General features: G+C 42.6%; 1 protein-coding gene across 1 annotated transcript in view; it reads left to right on the forward strand.

Moving 5' to 3' along the window:
• Positions 1–1,887: 1,887 nt before the first annotated feature.
• Positions 1,888–18,264, forward strand: part of LOC121568029 (sacsin) — a 43,530-nt gene continuing 27,153 nt past the window's right edge. The window contains exons 1-3 of the mRNA XM_041878563.2: positions 1,888–2,020; positions 2,266–2,384; positions 5,212–5,362. Coding sequence (XP_041734497.2) covers positions 2,362–2,384; positions 5,212–5,362 — 174 coding nt within the window. The 5' untranslated portion in view covers positions 1,888–2,020; positions 2,266–2,361. The remainder of the gene's footprint in view (positions 2,021–2,265; positions 2,385–5,211; positions 5,363–18,264) is intronic.

An 18,264-nucleotide genomic window follows, 5' to 3' on the forward strand; every position in this document is an offset into this window, starting at 1 on the left:
GGAGTGCTGCAGAGATGGTTGTCCTTCTGGAAGGTTCTCCCATCTCCACAGAGGAAGTCTTGAGCTCTGTCAGAGTGACCATCGGGTTCTTGGTCACCTCCCTGACCAAGGCACTTCTCCGGCAATTGCTCAGTTTGGCCGGGCGTCCAGCTCTAGGAAGAGTCTTGGTGGTTCCAAACTTCTTCCATTTAAGAATGATGGAGGCCACTGTGTTCTTGGGGACCTTCAATGCTGCAGAAATGTTTTTGTAGCCTTACCCAGATCTGTGCCTCGACACAATCCTGTTTCGGAGCTCTACAGACAATTCCTTCGACCTCATGGCTTGGTTTTTGCTCTGACATGCACTGTCAACTGTGGGACCTAATATAGACAGGTGTGTGCCTTTCCAAATCATGTCCAATCAATTGAATTTACCACAGGTGGATTTCAATCAAGTTGTAGAAACATCTCAAGGATTATCAATGGAAACAGGATGCACCTTATCTCAATTTCGAGTCTCATAGCAAACGGTCTGAATACTTATGTAAATAAAGTATTTCTGTTTTTCTTTAAATAAATTTGCTAAAATTTCTAAAAAACAGTTTTCGCTTTGTCATTATGGGGTATTGTGTGTAGATTGATGAGGATAAACATTTATTTAATCCATTTTAGAATAAGGCTGTAAAGTCTCACATTTTTGACTGCTTTCCAAACACGCTGTATATATATAGTATCTTCATCTTTAACTCTGCCTTGTTGGAAAATGACTCATAAATAAGCATTTCACTGTTAGTCTACACCTGTTATTTACGAAGCATGTGACAAATTACATTTGATTTGATTTTAATTTGGTGTGCAGTCGGGTCGGTCACCTTTTCATACTGTAGCTTTAAGAAATGCGTGCGCGAGTCCTGCAGTATTGAACTTGTTCAGAGATGTTTGGACAAGACCATTCGATTTAGGATTATGCATCTCATTTACAGTTTCTCGGAATATTTCTGTTCGAAAGTGGATACTGGATAGGCCTATACATTCATCTGATCACCCCAGGACAGGACTCCCTTTTTAGAGACAGTCAAGCAGCTACGTGCGCACTACAGGGGTGTGAGAGGGTGGAGAGGACAGGGCAGATGCGGCACAATGCGTTAGCGTGATGCTTCTGGTGGAATCTTGGTCGGATGTAAGTATCCCTGTTGGTATAGGCTACTGCGGCATCAAACATATTCTGAAAATTGCGAACTGGGTGATGCTGTTCTTTCCCCGCATCATGAATATGTTATTGTTTGTTTACGAGTTGGGTAGCCAAATAGGACTAACAATGTGCCCTTTATATGTTGCACACAACAGTGTCAGTCTTTCATAGATACTATTTTGCGAAAATGTTTTTTGACATGCTAAGCATAAAATAATGTCAACTAGTGCAGATGGAGCGCTGAAAGTCCTTGATTAAGGTTGGATGATGTCATTCTTCTATGTTGCATTGGATACTGGTGCCAATTGCACTGCACCAAAATCATAAAATATTATCGAAACATTTTCAGAGATGATTACTTTATATTGACAATTATGCAACTACTTCATTCTAAAGACAAGCCTATCAAATAAATTAGAAACTGTGAAATTGAATTACTACAGACATAGAAAGTGTAACATGTAACCTAATGCATCACATGCAAAATAATCCTATTATAACCACATCTTATTTTGCAACCCATAATAATATTGGTTTCTATGAGAAAGTAGCTAGATGGACGCAATTTGAGAGGGACTGCAATGTGTTTCTAATTTTATTACTGTCGTGACTACAACTACCAGAGTTCATTAGCTTCCCACCAGCCAACGGGCAACAGCCGCAGTTATCACATGCACTGATAAGACATTATTAGAAACAGCGCCTTTGAAGGAATTACCATGTAGGAAGTAGCCTCACAATTTTGCTCGCTTACGACTTTCTTATCTATAATTTTCAGAAACGCAGATTTTATTGAAAAGATACAGCTGGATTACAAGATCATGAAACGAATGTCTTGGCGGGATAAAAGTGAGTAGCCGTTTTACTGAATAGCGGAGAACTGAGCACCGCAGTGATACATTGTAGCCTTAGCGGAGGACCCATTGAGGTGGAATGGCTAAATAAAGCTTCTTACAACCGCAACATTGGCTAACTGTACTTAACCTATGGAATGTAAACGAATAACAATAAACCTACAGTAGATATGTGGATAGAGTGAAAACGTTGTGAGGTGTATTGTGAGAAAATAACGGTCCTGTTTGTTTACACGACAGTCTTTTTCCGGGTGGAGTTTCCCAGCGCTCAGTGCAGAAGATAGAAGTCCAATGAATGTGTACGCGGGGACATAGCACGAAAAAGGCTTAGAAGTGATGGCAAACTGTCGAGATGCATGGTAAGTTCGATTTTTACACATTTCAGATTTAAACATGGGGGCTGAAGTAGGCCTATTCATCAAGATACCCAATCAAACGTGCTGTCAACTGCTGTTAAACTATGTTGAGGTGTTAACTCACCGTTATTCTCTCTATCACCAGTTAGTTATACATTGTAGTATTCAGCACCTGTCTTGACACCCTGGTATGAGATGTCACAATCAACTGTAAATTATAGGCCTAATGTAGTTTCTGAAGCGGCTATAGAAGACACATTGCCATTATAGTGAACCTTTGTCTAGAATATGTCGTGTTCCATCCATCCACTGTTGAATGCCCTACCCATTTGTTGTAGAACTATGGACATTGCAGAGATGGCAGCTTGAGTCAAGTGGTTTGCAGAATAGGCAAAGCTATTACCCTTTATTGCTGCCTGCACAATCAATATTTGTTGCATAAGTAAATATATGCATACAGATCTCTGCATTTAGTGACTCAGACAGAGCCTAAATAGTGTTATAAACAGTGTTATGACTACACTAGAATATGTTATTGTCACGATCTAGCTATTCTCTTTCGGGAAAGTGCTGATATTTGTACTTGAGTGCAAATATGGCCTATCACCATCTTGAACCTTTTGGGATTGGTGGTCTTTTTTCTGACAGTATTTCTCACATGCAGAGGAGAAAACCCTTAGCTGAAACACAAGCAATATTGAAATGTTAGATAACAGATGGATGTGACTTAGGTTTCTCTTTAATCAATACAAACTGCAAGCAAGCATTGCTGACCCTATTGTTCCCTATGTTTAAGTGCTACCAGTATTCTGTGCTCTTTACATATCCATAGAAGAGCCATCTGGTCTCGTGAACTCAGGATGACCAAGTAAACATGTAGTTACAATTATACACACATTTCAGTTTGTGATGGAATTAGATAGAATCAGTGGACTGCCAGAATAATATCTTCCCTGAACATCACCATGTAAGCTTGACGTTGCTCTATGCCTGTGACCTACCAAATGAAGAATGCCATGCCGTCTAGGCGGCGCTCCTAGTGGCCGGGGACTTCAATGCAGGGAAACTTAAATCCGTTTTACCTAATTTCTACCAGCATGTTAAATGTGCAACCAGAGGGAAAAAAACTCTAGACAACCTTTACTCCACACACAGAGACGCGTACAAAGCTCTCCCTCGCCCTCCATTTGGCAAATCTGACTATAATTATATCCTCCTGATTCCTGTTTACAAGCAAAAACTAAAGCAGGAAGCACCAGTGACTCAGTCAATAAAAAAGTGGTCAGATGAAGCAGATGCTAAGCTACAGGACTGTTTTGCAAGCACAGACTGGAATATGTTCCGGGATTCTTCTGATGGCATTGAGGAGTACACCACATCAGTCACTGGCTTCATCAATAAGTGCATTGATGACGTCGTCCCCACAGTGACTGTACGTACATACCCCAACCAGAAGCCATGGATTACAGGCAACATCCGCACTGACCCAAAGGGTAGAGCTGCCACTTTCAAGGAGCGGGACTCTAACCCGGAAGCTTATAAGAAATCCCACTATGCCCTCCGATGAACCATCAAACAGGCAAAGCATCAATACAGGACTAAGATCGAATTGTACTACACCAGCTCCGACGCTCGTCGGATGTGGCAGGGCTTGCAACTATTACAGACTACAAAGGGAAGCACAGCCGCGAGCTGCCCAGTGACACGAGCCTACCAGACGAGCTAAATTACTTCTATGCTCGCTTCGAGGCAAGTAACACTGAAACATGCATGAGAGCATCAGCTGTTCCGTAGCCGACTGTGTGATCACGCTCTCCGTAGCCGATGTGAGTAAGACCTTTAAACAGGTCAACATTCACAAGTCCGCAGGGTCAGATGGATTACCAGGACGTGTACTCCGAGCATGCGCTGACCAACTGGCAAGTGTCTTCACTGACATTTTCAACCTCTCCCTGTCTGAGTCTGTAATACCAACATGTTTCAAACAGACCAACATAGTCCCTGTGCCCAAGAACACTAAGGTAACCTGCCTAAATGACTACCGACCCGTAGCACTCACGTCTGTAGCCATGAAGTGCTTTGAAAGGCTGGTCATGGCTCACAACAACACCATTATCCCAGAGACCTGGCCGTGTGGTGCCAGGACAACAACCTCTCCCTCAACGTGATCAAGACAAAGGAGATGATTGTGGACTACAGGAAAAAGAAGAGGACCGAGCACACCCCCATTCTCATCGACGGAGCTGTAGTTGAGCAGGTTGAGAGCTTCACGTTCCTTGGTGTCCACATCACCAACAAACTAACATGGTCCAAGTACACCAAGACAGTCGTGAAGAGGGCACAACAAAACCTATTCCCGCTAAGGAGACTGAAAAGATTTGGCATGGGTCCTCAGATCCTCAAAAGGTTCTACAGCTGCACCATCGAGAGCATCCTTACTGGTTGCATCACTGCCTGGTATGGCAACTGCTCGGCCTCCGACCGCAAGGCACTACAGAGGGTAGTGCGTACAGCCCAGTACATCACTGGGGCCAAGCTTCCTGCCATCCAGGACCTCTATACCAGGCGGTGTGAGAGGAAGGCCCTAAAAATTGTCAAAGACTCCAGCCACCCTAGTCATAGACTGTTCTCTCTGCTACCGCTTGGCAAGCGGTACCGGAGCGCCAAGTCTAGGTCCAAGAGGCTTCTAAACAGCTTATACCCCAAAGCCATAAGACTCCTGAACATCTAATCAAATGGCTACCCAGACTATTTGCATTGTCTATTTGCAGTGCTATTCTTTCCAGGACAAAGAAATAACTATTATATGGATTTCTTGTGTATTTTCTAGGTTGCCATGGGTGTCAGTCCGTCATGAGTATATTGGCCAGAGGGCCTACCAGGTCCCTCATTCTGCAGCTGTCAGGGACATCAAGCAACTCATCTATGAAGAAACCGACCTGCCTGTCATCGAGCAGCAGCTGGTTCACAATGGGAAAGTGGTGGGTAAAAAAGCAATTTTACAAATTGTAGCTATTTGCTGAAATTACAGAACATTTACAAATGTAGTTTGGCATAGTTTGACTACAGTAGATGAAATGCTTGGCATGAGAGCACAATGGTAAGATTCATTGACAAGAGACCATCCATTTTCTGTGCATACATCCTGTGTGAGACACTATTGGTTAATCTTGTCTGCTTCTCATACTCATTGTTTATTGTTTTGTGATGTATTAAAAAGGTATTTAATAGAGTAAGTTAAAGTGCTCCGTCCTGAGGGTGCGTTCGTAAATTCACTCTGGCTATCTACTCCAATTTCAGAGCACTCTCGTCTGAGTGTGGAAGAGCGCAGGATAACTGATGAATTTACAAACGCTCAACACCCGTTGAATATGACCGGTGTCAGTAAACGTCGGCAACAAAACTTAATTAAATTGTTGCCAGCAGCACAGTTACAGTCACCAACGCTCTAGATAACATGAAAACAGCCTAACCAGTTCTGCTAGGGCGAGTAAAATGGTCAAGGGAGGTGTTCTCTCATTTATGTCTGGAAGTAGTCTGAACGCTCCGAGAGCGAAACGCTCTGAATTTACGAATGGACAATCTGACAAGCTCTGAAATTACGAACGCCCAGAGCGCACTCTGAGCGCACTCTTGCACTCCATAGTGAATTTACGAGCACACCTGATGTCAACGTAGGCTACATCAGTGCTGGTTAGATTATCAGAAAATATGTGTTCTACTAGTAAGCAACATTGGCCACTTTGTTTGACTACATAACAACAACAACAACATCCAGAAATGTAGGGATTTAGGGATTGTATCACAGCCAGTGCTGCTGAGTAAATAACCATTGTGTTGCTAGGGCAGGATTAGATCTCATGACATTCCATGTTTGTTTTTAGTGTCGATTTCTTTGTGCAGTCAAGCCTGTCTCTTTCCAACACGTGTCCTTATTCAATATAGGAACATGTTAATACCATCTTCATTACCGCACATTCTGTGCATTGACCTGGTCAAATGTGTCCTTACTACAGTGGCTAAGGGAATAACATGATGTATTTCTTTGATTAATATTTTTCCCAAAAGATAACGTTCCAAAGTATTTAATGGCTCCATTGCCACAACAACATTACAATGACGTAATCTTCACCATTAACAATTTCATAATTGAGAGGACTACGTTTTTTTGGTTTATCACCAGTCTGATACGACAGTGTATTGATTCAATAGTCTCAAGGCCCTTTGGTTTTCATCTCTTGATAGAATTCCAGTCATGGTGATCAAGAGTGCCTATGATTACAGACACAGTTCTTTTTCATGTCTTGCAAAAGTAGGCTCTATGTCAGGGGTGGGCAAACCTTTTGCCTCAAGGGCCACATTGAGTTTTTGAAACCAAGTGAAGGGCCACATACTATATGCGTGACAAAACATGTGAAGCCTTTATTCATTTTCACATTGACACGCAACTATTAGTCTACTGTAGGTGTACATATGCTTGCAAAACAATTCTACCCTTGTACCATCTCTACTTTTCACAAAATTGATATAATTTATAACATCACAGACACAGTCAAACACACACAGAGATCCTGCGTCTCTACCCTTGTAAAGTACAATCAAACTTACAGTCACAATATGCAAATTTAAAAATATATATATATTATATGACTGGAGACATGCAAAATGTAACAGAAGATGTGTAAAAAAAAAACTATTCTAAAATTTGAGTTAAACATATGGTAAGAGCATCCGTTTCATTTGGAATGGTCTGTTTTTGAAAGCATATTAAGGAACAATTATCATCTCCATTGTGAGCCATATTTACTGTTATCCAATCACCTCAGCCCAAATCTGACTGATTAGTTATTACCTGTATCCAAGTGCATTGCTGGATAATTCTCACTGCATAACCATCACCATGAAAAAGCATAATCCTTGCCTACCCCAGTCACGGTTATTTGAGTCTAAATGTGAACAATGGGTCTGGTCACCTCTCTTGGTAAGGGCATCAAAGTCTGGTGTCATCTTTGATGTAGAGATTCTCAGAACAGCTGACAAGTGGTAATTTGTTAAATTTGACCTGTGACGGGATTTGTTGTAATTCATGACTGAGAACGTTTGTTCACACACATACAGTGAGGGAAAAAAGTATTTGATCCCCTGTTGATTTTGTACATTTGCCCACTGACAAAGACATGATCAGTCTATAATTTTAATGGTAGGTTTATTTGAACAGTGAGAGACAGAATAACAACAACAAAATCCAGAAAAACGCATGTCAAAAATGTTATTAATTGATTTGCATTTTAATGAGGGAAATAAGTATTTGACCACTCTGCAAAACATGACTTAGTACTTGGTGGCAAAACCCTTGTTGGCAATCACAGAGGTCAGACGTTTCTTGTAGTTGGCCAGCAGGTTTGCACACATCTCAGGAGGGATTTTGTTCCACTCCTCTTTGCAGATCTTCTCCAAGTCATTAAGGTTTCGAGGCTGACGTTTGGCAACTTGAACCTTCAGCTCCCTCCACAGATTTTCTATGGGATTAAGGTCTGGAGACTGGATAGGCCACTCCAGGACCTTAATGTGCTTCTTCTTGAGCCACTCCTTTGTCGCCTTGGCCGTGTGTTTTGGGTCATTGTCATGCTGGAATACCCATCCATGACCCATTTTCAATGCCCTGGCTGAGGGAAGGAGGTTCTCACCCAAGATTTGACGGTACATGGCCCCGTCCATCGTCCCTTTGATGCGGTGAAGTTGTCCTGTGCCCTTAGCAGACAAACACCCCCAAAGCATAATGTTTCCACCCCCATGTTTGACGGTGGGGATGGTATTATTGGGGTCATAGGCAGCATTCCTCCTCCTCCAAACATGGCGAGTTGAGTTGATGCCAAAGAGCTCGATTTTGGTCTCATCTGACCACAACACTTTCACCCAGTTCTCCTCTGAATCATTCAGATGTTCATTGGCAAACTTCAGACGGGCCTGTATATGTGCTTTTTTGAGCAGGGGGACCTTGCGGGCACTGCAGGATTTCAGTCCTTCACGGCGTAGTGTGTTACCAATTGTTTTCTTGGTGACTATGGTCCCAGCTGCCTTGAGATCATTGACAAGATCCTCCCGTGTAGTTCTGGGCTGATTCCTCACCGTTCTCATGATCATTGCAACTCCACGAGTTGAGATCTTGCATGGAGCCCCAGGCCGAGGGAGATCGACAGTTATTTTGTGTTTCTTCCATTTGCGAATAATCGCACCAACTGTTGTCACCTTCTCACCAAGCTGCTTGGCGATGGTCTTGTAGCCCATTCCAGTCTTGTGTAGGTCTACAATCTTGTCCCTGACATCCTTGGAGAGCTGTTTGGTCTTGGCCATGGTGGAGAGTTTGGAATCTGATTGATTGATTGCTTCTGTGGACAGGTGTCTTTTATACAGGTAACTAACTGAGATTAGGAGCACTCCCTTTAAGAGTGTGCTCCTAATCTCAGCTCGTTACCTGTATAAAAGACACCTGGGAGCCAGAAATCTTTCTGATTGAGAGGGGGTCAAATACTTATTTCCCTCCTTAAAATGCAAATCAATTTATAACATTTTTGACATGCATTTTTCTGGATTTTTGGTTTTGTTATTCTGTCTGTCACTGTTCAAATAAACCTACCATTAAAATTATAGATTGATTATTTATTTGTCAGTGGGCAAACGTACAAAATCAGTAGAGGATCAAATACCTTTTTCCCTCACTGTATGTGGACCCGAATAAAACAAGCATCCTTTGGGCGTGCTTTTTAATGTTTGGAAGCTTTGTTTCATTCAGTGAGCCATAGAACTGGTCTATTGTTGCTGTTTTGTACTTCTCCTTAAAAACACTGTCACATTGGATGTCGATGAGCTCCGATTGTGTGTCTGGTGGTGCTTTCTAACTGTCGAAAGACAGGGGGCATGATACAAGCTCCAGCTCAGTCTCAATCTTGGTGAAGTCTGAGAAGCGGCGGGAAAACTCAGCATGCAGGTCGACCAAAGTGCTACTATATGTCTCAGTGCGGCACTGCGAGGCATTGGTGTAAAGTACTTAAGTTAAAATACTTTAAAATACTACTTAAGTATTTTTTGGGGGTATCTGTACTTTACTTAACTATTTATATTTTAGACTACTTCTACTTTTACTTCACTACATTCCTAAAGAAAATAATTTACTTTGTACTCCATACATTTTCCCTGACACCCAAAAGTACTCATTACATGGTGAATGCTTAGCAGGACAGGAAAATGGTCCAATTCACACTTATCAAAAGAACACATGGTCATCCCTACTGCCTCTGATCTGGCAGACTCACTAAATACAAATCCATCATTTGTAAATTATGTCTGAGTGTTGGAGTGTACCCCTGGCTATTCATACATTTTAAAAACAAGAAAATGGTGCCATCTGCTTTGCTTAATATAAGGAATTTGAAATGATTTATACTTTTACTTTTACTTTTGATACTGAAGTATATTTGAGCAATTACATTTACTTTTTATACTCAAGTATATTTAGAACCAAATACTTTTAGACTTTTACTAAAGTAGTATTTAACTGGGTGACTTTCACCTTAATAGAAAGTTACTCAAGTAAAAGTATCTATACTTTTACTCAAGTATAACAATTGGGTACTTTTTCCACCACTGCTGCGATGTAGGCGCGTTCAGTGCGGCCAGTGCCGGAAAATGAGCGAGAGACCGGCTGCTCATTTGTCTGGAGAACATGTTTGGCCTTGAATACTTTCACGTTGGAATACAGTTCATGCACAAAACACAATTTCCCTTCAGTTTCACATTTAGATCGTTCAGATGCCCCAATATGTCTACACCGAAGCAAAGTCGCCCAGCCAGTCTGTGTCTTTCAACTCTGAGAAGTCGTCAGCTTTACCAACCGTATCAAGGAACATACCTATCTCCCCTCTCAGTTCCCACAGACGGCAAAATACTTTTCCCAGGCTTAGCCAGAGCACATTTGAATGATACAACAAGTCCTGGTGCTCTGCCTCTGTATCATTGAGCAGCTGAATGGACTGACAATGGTTAAGCCCCCTTGCCCGTATAAAGTTGACAAGTTTTACAACCACTTTGACAACATTTTCCAGCTTTAACTCACTTTTACACCGGGCTTCCTGCTGAATAATACAGTGAAGAAATATCAATTCAGTTAGGGCTTTCTTCTTTTACTTTGCCTTGTAATCTTTTTAGTAGGCCAATGTTTATACCGGTTAGATTTGGTGATCCGTCAGTTTGCTCCACTGTAGATACATTTTTTCCAAGCAGGCAGACACCCTGTCATATAAGTCAGTGCACCTGGTTGTTTCCATCGTTGATTCCATCGCAAGACGTTTCTCTGTTATTTCAAAGTTCTCATTTATTCTTCTAACAAAAATTAAAAGTTGAACGATGTCTCTGATGTCAGTACTCTCATCCAGTGCTATAGAAAAAATATCAAAGCCATCTGCTTTTTTCTTCAACTCTGAGATTAGCTCCTCACATATCACTTCCACGCGCCTGGTGATGGTTCTGTGTGATAAGCTAATTTTCTCGAATTGGCTTTTACTCTCAGGACAAAGTATACCAGCAGTCTCCACCATACACTCTTTCACAAACTCCCCTTCAGCAAAAGGCTATGCTATGCGATTTTATGTGCCACTACGTAGCTTGCCTTAGTTACGGAGTCTTGAGTAGAGCACCATTTAGTAAATGTATTTTGTTGGGCTTTTAAGTTTGTGGCAAGTTTTGAGGCCTTCCTTGCCTTTTCCTGAGAGGACAGATTGCTAGCGTAGTTAGCATGCTTGCTTGAAAAATGACAATTGAGATTATATTCCTTAAAAACGGCAACACTTTCTTGGCCTTATGTCCAATATTAGTAAAAAAGTATTTTGCTGTCCATTCTTCTTTAAACACACGACATTCAGAGTCCACTTTTCTCATTTTCGCAGCATTTTTCACGTCAAAAGTCGTCAAGCAATGAAGTGGCTATGATGACTGAGCGCATTCTGAATCTGACTGTAGGCCCAAATACAGAGCGCACTGCCAGGCTACAGCGCCATCTATTGGAGGTTGTGTGTATATCATGGAATGAGTCATTTTAGACCAAAAATCGTAACTCAAATATAATAATATTTAATACATTTTAAAAATGTGATGTAGCCTGTGATGTATTCTCTAATATGAGATTTAGACTAACTAACTTATTCAGATATGTACATTCACATATATTATCTTGATGACAGGTCTCAACTATTGTTAGGCTAGGCAACTATACTGAACAAAAATATAAACACAACATGTAAAGTGTTGGTCCCATGTTTCATGAGCTGAATAAAATATCCCAGAAATGTTTGTTGCGCACAAAAAACATATTTCTCTAAAATGTTGTTCACAAATTTGTATACATCCCTGTTAGGGAGCATTTTTCCATTGCCAAGATAATCCATCCAGGTGTGGCATATCAAGAAGCTGATTAAACAGCATGATCATTACACAGGTGCACCTTGTGCTGGGGACAATAAAAGGCCACTCTAAAATGTACAGTTTTGTCACATAACATAATACCACAGATGTCTCAAGTTTTTAGGGAGAGTGCAATTGGCATGCTGACTGCAGGAATGTCCACCAGAGCTGTTTCCAGAGAACTTAATATTCATTTCTCTACCATAAGCCGCCTCCAACTTAGTTTTAGAGAATTTGGCAGTACGTCCAACCGGCCTCACAACTGCAGACCACGTTTAACCACGACAGCCCAGGACCTACACATCCGGTTGGAACCACAACCTTTCCAACCGCTCCGCTAAAAAATGCTCTGTGGTCACAGGAAAAAAAACTACTGCTCCAAATTTGCTCCATTCATTAAAATCACAAATTAACCAACACCCATCTATTTTTGTGACAACCTGAACCTACCATTTGGTTTTGAAGTAGCCTATTGAAATCAAACCATATGATTTGAATGAAAATTATTTTTATTAACATGAAAAGCTGAATGTAAGAAGCGCTCATCATTTCAAATAGGCTACATGTCATATTAAACAGCATATAAACACTCAAAATAGGTCAGGAACCAGACAGGGAGCATAAAGAAGGTACGAAAATGAATTATTTAGGCTATGTTATTTAAATCATTTCAAGGCTATAGCCTACAAAGAAATACATTGTGAAGCATTTGCGATTGCGACAAAATAGGCTGGTAGAGACATAAAGCGCTCAGCACTTAAACAATGTTTCGTTGTATTAAATCATTAGGCTATATATAGTCTATAAATTGTGCAACGAAAAATGCCTTATTAGGCTCAGTCAACAGTGCCTTTGAATACATGTTTTGAAACACGAGTTTGGGCAGTCTGTGGCTTCAGGCTCATGCGTTGGTTTCTGGAGAGCAGGCCGGCAGCGGAGAATATCCTCTCCACGCTTACAGAGCCACTGGGGATGCTAAACACCCTTTTGGCCCTCTTGCCAGACTGGGCAGAGATGCAGAGTTGTTGTTTATTTATTTTTCTATAGGTAGGCCCAAAGGTTTTTAGGCAAAATAACCCAATCAAAACGAAAAGCTCCTGGAAAGTGAGAATATGCCAGGCCTATTGGGCCAAAATCAATTATGGCCTATTGTTTATGGCCTATAGATAATATAACAAAAATGAACAAATCTTTTAGGAGATCAGATTTTTTGTTTATAAATACTTTGCTACAATGACACAGTTATCTACCCACCTCGTTCCTTTCTTTTAGCATGTGCACGTAGTAAGTACACCATCATGCTTTCGGGTTCCACAATCATTCTTTAGATGTGGACACTACATCACCGCACTCCCTCTCTTGCTCTTGGTCCTCATCTTTGTAAGTCACCTTGATTTTGCACCTGTTTGTTTTATCAGTTTCTTTATGAAAATATTTAGCGAACTCCATGACAGTAGCTAAAGCAAGGGGCTATAGCAGCCCACAAGTAGACTACAAATGCATTCTGGGCCGGGCATGCCCTGAGCTCGTGAAGTGAGCGCTACTGGAGCGAAATTGGTGCGGGCGAGAAGGCCGATGCTTCAGACTTTGGGAATCTCGCTCCGTGCTCCAGTCAAATTGGGCACGCACCACTCCTCGCTCTGCTCCAGCTCCACTCCGCTCACATACTCTGGTCTGGGGGGTGTTGGACGGGGCGTTGGACAGGTTACTGAGGAGTATTTCTGTCTGTAATAAAGCCCTTTTGTGGGGAAAAACTCATTATGATTGGCTGGGCATGGCTTCCCAGTGGGTGGGCCTGGCTCCCAAGTGGGTGGGCCTATGCCCTCCCAGGCCCACCCATGGCTGCGCCCCTGCCCAGTTATGTGAAATCCATAGATTATATGAACTGTAACTCAGTAAAATTGTAGAAATTGTTGCATGTTGCGTTTATGTTTTTGTTCAGTATAGTTTGTTTAAAGTCCTACAGAAAGTATGGTAGGCCTACTGCTAAGGGCAGGTGTCAGGAATCATTTCAGGTATTCACACTCCATGGTCTTGGTGGCTATGTGCAGTATGGGATAGAGTTTCAGCTCCCATTCTGTCTTTTATGGAAGCCCTCCTGTGGACCTGGCTCATATTATAGGAAGCATGACTGTGCAGACAACTTGCTTTGTCACTTATGCTCTTATCACGTTACACATGACGTTTTGTAGCTATTCATAACTTTGATCAACATTTACATGATCTGTATTAGGTACGTGTTTACAGTTTAGCAGCATTGTATTCTATGTTGTGTCGCAAAACGTGGGTTGTTATGTATGCCATGATTAACATGATTGCAGGACCCACTGTTCAGCTGAGCCTTTACTGACTGAGGGAAAGGAGCAGGTGGATCCCTGGTCAGCCCCTCTGATGTCACCCTCAGAAATTAGCCACAGGCCACGCCCACAAACTATCCTAGATCAGCTGCAATACCCACAGGGAGCCCTCCCTCTGCTCAGTCCAACAGAGTTGAGAAGGGTGTCTGACTGACTTTTATGCAAGTTGAGATCTAGTTTATTTGATTTGATTATGAACGAAGCTATCTATCTGAAGGGTTGGCTCTGTCCCAGCGTCCATACTTAGCTTGGGAATGTCTTACTTAAAGGCAGTAACAAGTTCAGTCTTAGTCTCCATATTCCCCAAACATATTCTTCAGTGTGCCTCTGAGAGTCAGCTGATTCTCAAAAAAACATTAACTAAGATGGTTCAGTAATCATCAGAAGGAAAGAAAAACACTTTGAATGTCAACTGAAAACATTCCAGTTCTTTGGAGAATTAGGGGCTTTGAAGCTTTTCAAGCTCAGAAGTAGGACATTGCACCACTACCAGTATCGTATTAGTAGGCCTATTATGGTCAGTCAGCATATACTATGATTCATGCCTGCTTCAATCAGATTGAAAGCCCTGCCTTCTCGTTCAACCTTTTACACCATTTTGTGCTATTATTATACACTTCTCATTGGCTAAACAACTGGTAATTCACTGGCAGGTTAAGACCAACAACCTTAATGAACTCTCACTCACAAGGTTAAATGGAAAGTTAATTTAGTCCTGGCCTAGTGCCTGACCTGTGTTGAATTTAGTCGCTGAGTTCTTGTGATTGCACATGATCAAATCAAATCAAATTTGATTTGTCACATGCGCCGAATACAACAGACCTTAGCGTGAAATGCTTACTTACAAGCCCTTAAAGCCTTAACCAACAATGCAGTTTTAAGTAAAATAAGAGTTAAGAAAAATATTTACTAAATAAAATAAAGTAAAAAATAAAAGAGCAACTATAAAATAACAGTAACAAGGCTATATACAGGGGGTACCGGTACCGAGTCAATGTGTGGGCGTACAGGTTAGTCAAGGTAATTTAGGTAATATGTACATGTAGGTAGGGGTAAAGTGACTATGCATAGATAATAAACAGTGAGTAGCAGCAGCGTAAAAAAAGTGAGGTGATCAATGCAAATAGTCCGGGTAGCCATTTGATTAGCTGTTCGACAGTCTTATGGCTTGGGGGTAGAAGCTGTTAAGAAGCCTTTTGGACCTAGACTTGGCGCTCCGGTACTGCTTGCCGTGCAGTAGCAGAGAGAACAGTCTACGACTAGGGTGGCTGGAGTCTTTGGCAACTTTTAGGGCCTTCCTCTGACACCGCGTGGTATAGAGGTTCTGGATGGCAGGAAGCTTGGCCCCAGTGATGTACTGGGCCATACCCACTACTCTCTGTAGCACCTTGCGGTTGGAGGCCGAGCAGTTGCCATACCAGGCAGTGATGCAACCAGTCAGGATGCTCTCGATGGTGCAGCTGTATAACTTTTTGAGGATCTGAGGAACCATGCCAAATCTGTTCAGTCTCCTGAGGGGGAATAGGCATTGTCGTACCCTCTTCACGACTTTCTTGGTGTGTTTGGACCATGAAAGTTTGTTGGTGATGTGGACACTAAGGAACTTGAAGCTCTGAACCTGCTCCACTACAGTCCCGTCGATGAGAATGGGGGCGTGCTCGGCCCTCCTTTTCCTGTAGTCCACGATCATCTCCTTCGTCTTGATCACGTTGAGGGAGAGGTTGTCGTGGCACCACACTGCCAGGTCTCTGACCTCCTCCCTATAGGCTGTCTCATCATTGTCTGTGATCAGGCCAACCAGCGTTGTGTCGTCGGCAAACTTAATGATGGTGTTGGAGTTGTGCTTGGCCACGCAGTCATGGGTGAACAGGGAGTACAGGAGGGGACTAAGCACGAACCCCTGAGGGGCCCCCGTGTTGAGGATCAGCGTGGCAGATGTGTTGTTGCCTACCGTTACCACCTGGGGGCGGCCCGTCAGGAAGTCCAGGATCCAGTTGCAGAAGGAGGTGTTTAGTCCCAGGGTCCTTAGCTTAGTGATGAGCTTTGTGGGCACTATGGTGTTGAACGCTGAGCTGTAGTCAATGAACAGCATTCTCACGTAGGTGTTCCTTTTATCCAGGTGGGAAAGGGCAGTGTTGAGTGCAATAGAGATTGCGTCATCTGTGGATCTGTTGGGGCGGTATACAAATTGGAGTGGGTCTAGGGTTTCTGGGATGATGGTGTTGATGTGAGCCATGACCAGCTTTTCAAAGCACTTCATGGCTACAGATGTGAGTGCTACGGGTCGGTAGTCATTTCGGCAGGTTACCTTGGTGTTCTTGGGCACAGGAACTATGGTGGTCTGCTTGGATCATGTAGGTATTACAGACTCAGCCAGGAACAGGTTGAAAATGTCAGTGAAGACATTTGCCAGTTGGTCAGCGCATGCTCGGAGTACACGTCCTGGTAATCCGTCTGGCCCTGCAGCCTTGTGAATGTTGACCTGTTTAAAGGTCTTACTCACATCAGCTACGGCGAGCGTGATCACACAGTTGTCCGGAACAGCTGGTGCTCTCATGCATGCTTCAGTGTTGCTTGCCTCGAAGCGCACATAGAAGTAATTTAGCTTGTCTGGTAGGCTTGTGTCACTAGGCAGCTCGCGGCTGGGCTTCCCTGTGTAGTCCGTAATAGTTTGCAAGCCCTGCCACATCCGACGAGTGTCGGAGCCGGTGTAGTAGGGTTCAATCTTAGTCCTGTATTTACACCGCATAGCGGGATTTCTTATAAGCGTCCGGGTTAGAGTCCCGCTCCTTGAAAGCGGCAGCTCTACCCTTTAGCTCACTGGAGATGTTGCCTGTAATCCATGGCTTCTGGTTGGGGTATGTACGTACAGTCACTGTGGGGACAACGTCATCGATGCACTTATTGATGAAGCCGGTGACTGATGTGGTATACTCCTCAATGCCATCGGATGAGTCCCGGAACATATTCCAGTCTGTGCTAGCAAAACAATCCTTTAGCTTAGCATCTGCATCATCTGACCACTTCTGTGTTGAGCGAGTCACTGGTACTTCCTGCTTTAGTTTTTGTTTGTAAGCAGGAATGAGGAGGATATAATTATGGTCAGATTTGCCAAGTGGAGGGCGAGAGAGAGCTTTATACGCGTCTCTGTGTGTGGAGTAATGGTGGTCTAGAGTGTCTTGCCGATGCACGGAAAAACCAGCCAACTGTATATTATCCATGTCGTCGTCCAGCCACGACTCTGTGAAACATAAGATATTATAGTTTTTAATGTCCCGTTGGTAGAATAGTCTTGAACGGAGCTCATCCAGTTTATTGTCCAATTATTGCACGTTGGCCAATAGGACGGATGGTAGAGGCGGGTTACCCTATTCGCTGACAAATTCTTACAAGGCACCCGGACCTGCGTCCCCTGTATCGGCATCTTTTCTTCATGCAAATGACAGGGATTTGGGCCTGGTCCGGTATCAGCAGTAAATCCTTTGCGTCCGACTCTTTAAAGAAACAATCTTCGTCCAGTTTGAGGTGAGTAATCACTGTTCTGATATCCAGAAACTGTTTTCGGTCATAAGAGACAGTGGCAGAAACATTATGTACAAAATAAGTTACAAAGAATGCGAAAAAACACACAAAATAGCACAATTGTTTAGGAGCCCGTAAAACGGCAGCCATCTCCTCCAGCGCTATTCTCATTCATTTCAACTATTAGACTAATGGTTTACATACAGTGGGGGAAAAAAGTATTTAGTCAGCCACCAATTGTGCAAGTTCTCCCACTTAAAAAGATGAGAGAGGCCTGTAATTTTCATCATAGGTACACGTCAACTATGACAGACAAATTGAGCATTTTTTTTCCAGAAAATCACATTGTAGGATTTTTTATGAATTTATTTGCAAATTATGGTGGAAAATAAGTATTTGGTCACCTAAAACCAAGCAAGATTTCTGGCTCTCACAGACCTGTAACTTCTTCTTTAAGAGGCTCCTCTGTCCTCCACTCGTTACCTGTATTAATGCACCTGTTTGAACTTGTTATCAGTATAAAAGACACCTGTCCACAACCTCAAACT

This window comes from Coregonus clupeaformis, chromosome 6, assembly GCF_020615455.1.
Source record: "Coregonus clupeaformis isolate EN_2021a chromosome 6, ASM2061545v1, whole genome shotgun sequence".
Taxonomy (NCBI): domain Eukaryota; kingdom Metazoa; phylum Chordata; class Actinopteri; order Salmoniformes; family Salmonidae; genus Coregonus; species Coregonus clupeaformis.